Here is a 9,988-nt window from a genome sequence, read left to right as displayed (position 1 = left end):
GTGCTTTCGAGGCTTGAGCGGCACCCCCCGTTCAAACCAAATTGTTTACCGTTGCCCGCGAGCTTTAAAAGGTTGGCTACCCGTGATGTAGTGTGTACGAAGGCTTTCAACATGAGTAGAACACACAAAGTTTGCTTCGCCCCGCTGACCGTCATGTGAGCTACCGAGCGTGAAATATGTGCAGATTCTATGCGCTGTCACCATGGATTTTGCGCTGAACAGAGTTACGCCTCCCTCACTTTGCAGATTCAAGGGGGGGGGGGGAAGGGTATTTTCAGCGAAAAAATAAGTGCATACATGTAGATATATTCCTTACGACTGGAACTACTTATCCCTCAGGTGGTCGTTTCTCAAAAGTGGAAAATCGCTATTTCGATTAAGATATTTTTAGAGTTCCGAGATGCACTCTTTTGGGGCATACATGTATGGACAAACCTGCTCTTTCATGTGACACCTCATTTGTTGTGCATCGCCATCAGGATCACAAAGAATAAAGGTTTTAAACTTGTGTGCAATATCTACATGTATGGGAAAGATTTCAGCACACAGAACCGAGCATGTAGAACTTTAGCTTACATCTACATATCTAGTCTCAGCCTCATTTTCCTAAATTGGCGCCTATAAGGGCCCTTCTGATTGGCTATCGCTGGCTGCCATTCGATCAACATTATAAGTTATTAGTGCGAGGAGAAAGCTTTTTTTTTTATTTTATGTATGTACCTATGCTAAGTGTGCGTCAGTTGTGTAAAGTGCATGACATATCATTATTAGTGTGTAATGTAATATTATGTACTGGTATTGGCACTGTCATTGTGCTCTCTGCTTTTACAGTGAGCCCTCTCTCACTTAAATTTGAAACCGCTGTAGTGGATCGGCTAATGGGAGCACATTATTTCAGTGTACAGCGCTCAGTCAATGTGTAAAAGTCTACGTGCCGAGTGGGCGATATGGGCAGCGTCTCACGAAACCGTCAAAAGTACAGGTTCACCGACATCCCATTGAAACGTGTGTTAAACTTAATACACGCATTTCAATGGGATGTCGCGGAACTTATACGTAGTCTATGACGGTTTCGGGACATGCTGCCCAGATTAGATACCCTATTAAAACTGACAAAGTGACAGAGGGGGCGCAGATGGTACCCCTTACAGCTCGCACAAGGCAATCACACACAAAATGTATTGCAAAACCTCCCCTCATTAACCCATACAATGTGCTTCAGTCCCTGTATATAATAGAGACGATCAGTGGAGCCAGACACAGTCTCAGCAGTATTGAAACAACCGTCGATACCAGAGAGTTCTGCGCGCGGTCCCTGTTTAGCACGATCAATTTACAGCCTGATAATATTCTCGTTGAATCAAGAATAAGATAAAGATCAATATCTGCTAGATGCTTGGGTCATCCATGTAGTCTTGTATTCTACAAGTTCAACATTATTTAAACTTGGTCTCGGAGTCAGAGATCAAATTATGCATGCGCCGCGCCTGCCTGCTGCTTATTTTGACCACGGTCCGAAGACATGAAAAGCAGCCGAAGCTCTGGCTAAGCAAACCAGCTGGTTACCCAGCAGGTGTAATGATGATTCAAAATCAAACGCTCTTTCATTTCTTTCAAAACCTGTTTGCAAACAATACCATTCAAAAGATCAAAGATTACCTTCAATGATAGCTCTTGGGGATTTTCGACGGCTCTCAGGTTTTAATTTAGTCGAATCTAGAGGTCTACACCGGAAATTCAACGGATTACCACTCCTCGGCCTCCAACCTTCTAGGTCCTCCGTTGTTGACTGTGACAAAGTTTAGCGAGAGAGGGAGACAAACACAATTATAAATTCGAGCAAAATGCACTTCGAGCGAGCTGACTGCACTTTCGAAATAATTGTTTGTCGAGGTTTCACAATTCACAAAAAAGTTTGTGTCTGTTGTTCTCCGAATCCTAATTATCTACTCGCACACTTTCACTAAAATTGCTGTATTTTTGTTATCCCTTTTTTCCTTCTTTTCTATTATCTTTATGTTTTAAGTAGCAAAAATATCACTATACCCATGTGATGGTGTTTTCATGAAAGGATTTTTATATTTATTCTTTTTTTTCTTCATTCATCTGGCATACGCCCAAATTGCCCAACACTTTTATCTTCTCATATAGTCCCTAGTGCCTAAATGAAAATAATATTCTTCTTTTTCTTTTTCAGTAACTTTCTGATAACTGCCACATCAGATAACTTAAAATGTTTGTATCACACGTATATTCCTCTTCTTTACATGTTTAACTGCCATTCCCTCAAAATCCATGTAATTTTTGTTCCAGGGTGAAGGAAGTGAACATGTAATGCAATGAGAAAGCTTATGCAGAGACAATATCTGATTTTTTTTTTTTAAATACTTTCATAAAACCACCATGTCATTTTGTCCATTCTTACCTCTCTTTTTCTTTGACTCTTCATTCTCCCTCCCCATCTCTATTTCTCTCTCTGCTCCTCCTCCACCTCTCTCTCTCTTTCCCTTCCTTCCTCTCTCTCTCTCTCTCTCTCTCTCTCCTCTCTCTCCTCTCTCCGCCCATCTCCTTCTCTCTCCCTCTCTCTCTTTTCCTTCCTTCCTCCCTCTCTCTCTCCTTCTCTCTCACTCTCTCTCTTTTCCTTCCTTCCTCCCTCTCTCCACCCCTCTCTTTTCTCCCTCTCTCTATTTTCCTTCCTTTCTCCCTCTCTCTCCTCCTCCTCCTCCACCCCTCTCCTTCTCTCTCCCTCTCTCTCTTTTCCTTCCTTCCTCCATCTCTCCACCCCTCTCTTTTCTCCCTCTCTCTCTCTTTTCCTTCCTTTCTCCCTCTCTCTCCTCCTCCTCCTCCACCCCTCTCCTTCTCTCTCCCTCTCTCTTTTTTCCTTCCTTCCTCCCTCTCTCTCTCTCTCTCTCTCCTCCTCCTCCACCCCTCTCCTCTCTCCCTCTCTCTCTCTCTCTTTTCCTTCCTTCCTCCCTCTCTCTCTCCTCTCTCCACCCCTCTTTTCTCCCTCTCTCTATCCCTTCCTTTCTCCCTCTCTCTCTTTTCCTTCCTTCCTCCCTCTCTCTCTCCTCTCTCCATCCCTCTCTTTTCTCTCTCTCTCTTCCTCTTACTACCTGCTTCTCTACGAACTTCGATTCCATCCCACTTTTTAACTCTAACATTTTACTCAGTCCATGTGTTATCATAATAACAATTGGCTAATTTTTAATTCAGTTGTGTGTGAATCCTGCTATATCTCCGTGGCATTTGAGAATGCACCAACAGCTCAAATCTATCATACTTCCAACCTACATGTAAGTGTGTCAGTCCAATTAATTCAAGATTGCGTTGTAACCCAGTGTGACCCAGGCATTGAAATTGTATAAATTGTATAACATACTGAAACAGCATAAAAGTATTCACTGTTAAATGAGCACACGAATGAAGGATGCATTGAATCTCATCAAATTTTGTTTGAAGAAAACATTTATTTATCTGCCTAAAGGAGAAGAGAAAAAAAAAATCCACAAGGAAAATACTTTCCTACAGTGTGTCTCATAGATTCATGTACACTCACATTACTTTTTAAGTCAATGCACCTCATTGTGCAACATACAGAATAGTTTTACACATCAAATCATCTGTACTCCATATTACAATACAACCCTTATGTATCTCATTACATTATTTCACAATTCACTGCATCAATACCAAATCGTGATATCGATTCACGACACAAGGATTACCGATACAAATCACAGACACTATCATTCTAAGTATGCTTTTCCATGAGGTAATATGTATGCATGGAGACGGTTGCTTAGTAACATTCAGTGCAATTATTATGAACGGGTAATGATGATTTATGTTGTTACTTTGACTCATTCATAGCAACAAACTTGGAAGAACACAAAGTTTAAAACAAATGACAAGAATCACACCAAAAAAAAACTGAAATTGGACACTGAATCAGGTACACCTACACTGTAGCAGTGTCAACTAACACTCTTATTATTTGTGCAGTGTACCTATGTAACATATACACTTAGACACTGAAGAAAGTACACCTTAACTGTACCTAGTTGTATCAATGCACACTCAAGCATTATTTTGAGTAGGATGTTGAGCAGTGTAAAAAAATGGAACACTAGAATGTAAACTGAGGAGTGTATTATCAATGACGAGGAAGATTAATGTGCAAGGCAGGTGCTGGAGACAGGTGCTTTCTTTTACACATTTTTATCATGATACATAACACAAGAGGCGAGTAAAAAAGTGTAAGGTGCTAAGTGCTAAGGTTGCGGTGTACATTATAACACCTTTGATGCAATGAAAGGTTCAGAAACCTTAAGCACCTACATTAAGGTGTTACATTCAATACACATCGAGTGGAGTATTTCATGTTACCCTGTATAACACTTGAATCCTATTGGCAATGTAATAAGGGTAATGATGTCATTCCACACAGAATAAGAAGATGGGGGGGGGGGGGCAGCTGAGGGAAGGGGGGGGGGTAAGCCTAATACTGTCTGCTGAGAACCAAAAGGGCATTAATGAATTAAATTAACATCTTTTTGAGCAGACAATAGATAGGCTTATCAATTAAATGCAATATATTATCCAGTTTATTAATCAAAATTACATATTTGTACACGGTCAATCAACATTTCAATATCAACAAACCATATATATATATATTTAGACTGTTTAAAGGGCACTTTTTCTTCCAAGCCCTTATTTTTCTTTTTCACAGAAAAAATGTGTGTATTATTCTATTTTGTCTGTTATACGATATTGACATATCTCATATGGACATTACACGCGAGTTAATATGTAAAATGATTTGTACAGCAGATCAGGAAAAGGTTATGATGCATCTGTATATCAATTAATAATAGGAATACATAGTGTTTTACAATATAAATTATATTCATTACATGTTAATGGCCACAGTAGGTCCAGAGAGGACCATATTGCCTCAAAATTCAGCGGCAATATTTTTTCACTTCATCATCATTTGCTATGTAATATCTTACCAGTCCCAAACATACAACAGAATTCTCTGTACTTGAGAACTGTCAGTATTTGCCATAGCAACACTAACTAAACTAGATCACGACGAGCAGAAATGCCATATTTCTTATATCTACCAGGCATTTGGTTCGGGAAGACAAAACTTGTGTAACCACCATGGGAGTAAATATGGTCTGAAACATGGAGAGGATTTTTTTTTGGAGGGTAAAACCCCGCATAATGCCCAGTAAGAGACAGAAAGGCATAAAACTCATAGATTGAAACAAACATGTACCGTTAAATCCCTTCTGGGTCCAAATAGACAATATAATGGTAGTATCCAACTTGGTTCAGCAGTAAAAGAGCACACATAGTCTATTATAACTTTCAGCCAGTCCAGCTCGATTGCTTTCCCATCATGATTACCACCATACACATATATTGTGACATAACCTGTTACTCTTGATCTACATGATTGTGCAGACTCGATAGTTTTGACATTTATCCTCTAGAGACACAACACACCTCACACAAAATACCGGTATATACTTATTACTTACATGAATGCCATTCTTTTCAATTTGCAGCTTTTGTTTGTACATGCCATATATATTATCACCTTACTTTTAATTCATGGGTTTGAAGACAACGGCATCTCCATTATTGCTGACAAAAACAAAGTTTGAAGTCACTTATCGTACAAAGTGTACACACACACAAACACCGCTTAACCTCACGCAATCGTTCCCTTTAATAAGTGAGAAGATTTTAAGATATCAGTACAACTCAAACCACGAATAACACTTATTTCATGCAAGAATAATGCCTTCTGCAAAAATTACAAAATAATCACAAATTAATAACAATATGACCATTTTCCAGTCAACATAAACTCTGATGATTAGTAAAGACCCTGTATGCAGAATGTTTTTATTTTCCTTTTCATAACCTGGCAAATCAAATGCTATCTAAACAATAAACATCTACATTCTACACAAAGACACATCTTTTGTTTTGTTTCAACTATAAAGCAGAGAGCTACAACATGCCTGGAAACTCATATCCTGGCAAACTCCCAAATCTAAATCAAAAATTAACAAGCATTGTTATTTTTTTCGCCAGCAGTCGAAAAATCATGATCACTTCCAGAAGCTCAATTTACATTTGTTTTCCCCCAGCATCATAAAATTAATCAAATGATTCCACAGCAATTTACAAAGCATTTCCATGTTACAGGCTTAGCATTTAAAGCAGCTTTAAATTCAATCCTAACTACACCCTTTAACTCAACTCTACACGAGAGGTATTAGAACAAGCCATGCTGCTGTACAAAATTTACAAATCTGTAGATTTACCTCCCATCCCTTATAATTTGTCTATATAACTTAGAATCCTTATGCATAAATAGACTCCTTATTTCAGATGTGCATGAATTTTATAGCAAGATAAATACACCTATACAGAAAACATAATCTAAAATTGTATCTTCTCTGATGTACGCAAAATATCTACCCATCTATCAACAAAATAATCATCTACTCTTCTTCACACGTTCTTTGTTATTTACAGAAACAAACGCAAAATTCGAAAAAAGCTTTGTACAAAATTTGTGCACTCTTAAATCTCTGAACTTAACGACTTATAGTTTCGCAATCTACTCCACCCTAAACAAAATAAACAAAAAAGATATATTTCAAAACAAAAAATGACAAAGTACCGGTACAACAAAAATCAAAGGCATACAGACATTCAAGGAATTGCCCAAGAAGGCTTGTTCACACGTAACTCTGTAATTCACCTCAAAAAACGCTGCTGCAAAATAAAAACTATTTTACGGGTAAATAAATAGATGAATGGCAAGCAGGAATAAAAAATAACCGGATGAACTGTAATCTCTGTGTTATGATAAACAGATTTCAGATGCACACTATGCTAATGTCATTTTATCCTTTGAGGTGGTTAAAAGAGTCGTGTCTGAACTTGGCTTAAGAGGAATCTATGTTAAATTTCTCTTGTACTTTAACAGAAAGATAGCTAGGTGCCATAACTTCATCTTGCTGAAAATAAATAACCACACAAAAAAAAGTCTGTTGAGGACCAGAAGGAAGTTAAACGATATGTCTCAACATCTTTGTGGCTCTCCTTCAAAATCAGAATAAAATACTCTGACAAAAGAGCTCAATAAAATAATAGTACTCTAAGATGACAAAGCTTAGTGTTAATGACGAAGCATAAGAAAGAAAAAAAAGGGAGAATAAATAGTTGTGAATAAATACCTAGGCACCAAAGAGCTGTTTAATGGAAACTGTTGTTTTCACCATTAAATGAGAAGGTAGCAACGTATTTGGAATAATAAATAGCTTTCAAAAATTCAAAAACTCAAAATACATCTACTTTACAAGGTGTTTGTGTTAGCTAATAAGAATGAGTGAACTAAAGAGAGCAAATGATACAAAGGTCATATAAATACAAACTTTGGAAAACAAGAAGAAGAAAAAAGGCAAACTAGACAAGAGCACATAAGGAAAACCATTTACAGTCTATCTTGAATTCAAACAAGACTGATGCAAAAAACATTTGTATGATACAAATTTACAAATGAGCATGTTTTTTTCTTCACTTTTTAAAAGATTATGACCTTTTTTTTTATTATAGTTTTCATTAATTTTTCTCGCTCTGTAGGAATAAATAATAGATCTTTTGACAAGACCATACATTTCAGTTTTGATGAGTTTTTTCCTCATAAATCACAATAATGGACGAGAGGATTACTTTTGATCTTTTGTATAGCAAGAGCAATAAGCTTGAATAAGTACAATTAGAATGAAAAGCGGACATAATTCTATCAAAACCACTTTCGATGGCTCTTTAGAAATCTACAGGCGCTGTAAAATATTGCACATGCCTCAAGCTCGTACTACTATAAATGGACAGTGGAACATGCATACCCTGCTGTCTAAGGGGACTTTTACGCTCGTTAGTTAATCAAAATATTATTTTATGAAATTCCAAGGCTAACTTCATATGCAGAAAAGATTAATTTATCCATTTATCCATCCAAATCGTTAGTCCTTCCAATTACATCACATCGCACCCCTTCCAAAAAATAAAATAGATTTCAAGCAACAACAATGGCATCATTTTCAAATGCGATTAATCAAAGAACATGAACACTTTTAGAGAGAAGAATATTACCCATCCTGTCGATTTTTATAACAAATCAGACCCAATCGGGAGTGCCAGGAGTGTCAAGTCTGACAGACATGAGCGCTATACAAGAACCCACTATTATTATTATTATTATTATTCCATTTGTGTGACAAAATATTGCCCTAGGAAGTTAAGAATTACATTTTTGAACAAAACTATGGATTGCTTATTAGGATTAAACACAATACAAGATGTGAAATACCCTTATAAGTCCAAGTTTGCTCAGTGATTCTGGAACATTTGAACGATCAAGCGGAACATTCAAGATTTAAAAAGAAATGACATATCAAATGTCTGGATGGAATGAAGCAGCAAAATTTGAATAAAAGTTCTGCAAGATTTTTTCTGGATAACAAAACAAGCATTCCTTGAGTTTTCATGGTCTTGGAATGCATTTAACATGGGATGAAGAGTAACGTCCGATTTATCACCTAATAGTGAGGTCAATATATAATACTTTTAATGATATAGGACGGTGTTATTCAGTAGTCAAATTAATATTTTACCTGCTCATTTGCGTTAGAATCATTTATTTCCAAAGATATAATTTTCAAAAATAATATGATTTACTTCTAATGGGATGGCATTTTAAAGAAGGCAATATGCATCAAATATCTTACCTCAACAAACCTCCATAAAATACTTTTCCCCATCAAAATCAAAATATTCCTCAAATCTTCTTTTTGTTTTATTTAACCTGCAACATCAGAACTTTTGGAAGGGTTAGCCTAAGATTTTCGCAGCACAGAGGTGCTCTTTTATAAATCACACTCATTTTTTGTAATATCACAAACATGTTTCAAGCAGAAAGCTTTGTACAGATATATATTAAAGTCAAACAATCTACCAGCTTCTGGTTGAAATTACAAGACCTCTATGGCTTTAGAGGGCCCGACCTACCATATTTAGTGATGAATAAAACTTGAAATCATTTCCATGTTCAAAAATACACAAAGATGACAATAAAGATAATCACGTGTTTTTCTTCATTTTTAAATACATTTGCGCATGTCTGAACATAGAAACAAAAAAATAATTGCCTGTTTTATAAATCTGTAAGCAATAACAAGTGGCAATGTTAAGTAACAATTTTCTAACAAGCGTGCAAACACGATGGTTTCAGTAGCTTTTATCAATCATTGTAACTTTTTTTTGTTTTATAAGCTTTAAGAAACAGGACCCTCATCTTTGTTCCTTCTTATCCCTCCATTCCAATATTTGTTTGTTTTTGTGGCTAATAGTAGCACATTTTTTTTTTAAACAGATTTTTCAAAAAGGCAAGTTATCTCGTCAGGAAAGAAAGCTAGCAGTTTTCACCAGAGTGGTAATGACAATCCACTGCTAGCAATTGCCTTCAAAGATATAAATTTACCCCAAATGATCAAATTCTCATTATAAATTGAGAGAACATCAAGGTTAATCCTCTTTCTCCTCGGCAACACAGCATAGAAGCTTCTGCATCCAGATGGTGAAGGATTCTGAAAGGAAAATTTAAAAAAAAAAAGAGATGACAATTTTATTACATATTATAGCCTTAAATATTACTGCTGTAAAAATAAACTGCATTTAAATTCTCCCTATTTAAATAAAGTCAGACCAGAAGTCCAAGTTGGGTTCAGTCTGTTGTTTAGTAGTAGTGAAGGAGGAAAACGAGGAGGAGGAGGAGAAGGAGAAGGAGGAGGTGGAGGAGGTGGAGGAGGAGGAGGAGGAGGAGGTGAAGGTGGAGGAGGAGGAGGAGGTGAAGGTGGAGGTGGAGGAGGAGGTGGAGGAAGAGGAGGAAGAGGAG

At 36.9% G+C, this 9,988-nt stretch overlaps 1 protein-coding gene across 1 annotated transcript in view; it reads right to left on the bottom strand.

Moving 5' to 3' along the window:
• Window positions 1-3,447: 3,447 nt before the first annotated feature.
• Window positions 3,448-9,988, bottom strand: part of LOC577249 (Y+L amino acid transporter 2) — a 44,064-nt gene continuing 37,523 nt past the window's right edge. Inside the window, exon 10 of the mRNA XM_011682626.2 lies at window positions 3,448-9,680. Within this exon, the coding sequence (XP_011680928.2) occupies window positions 9,619-9,680 (62 nt within the window). The 3' untranslated portion in view covers window positions 3,448-9,618. The remainder of the gene's footprint in view (window positions 9,681-9,988) is intronic.

This window comes from Strongylocentrotus purpuratus, unplaced genomic scaffold (genome assembly GCF_000002235.5).
Source record: "Strongylocentrotus purpuratus isolate Spur 01 unplaced genomic scaffold, Spur_5.0 spur5_scaffold_8, whole genome shotgun sequence".
NCBI lineage: Eukaryota > Metazoa > Echinodermata > Echinoidea > Camarodonta > Strongylocentrotidae > Strongylocentrotus > Strongylocentrotus purpuratus.
Note: the sequence above shows the minus strand (reverse complement) of the source record. Positions and strands in the feature narration are given on the sequence as shown.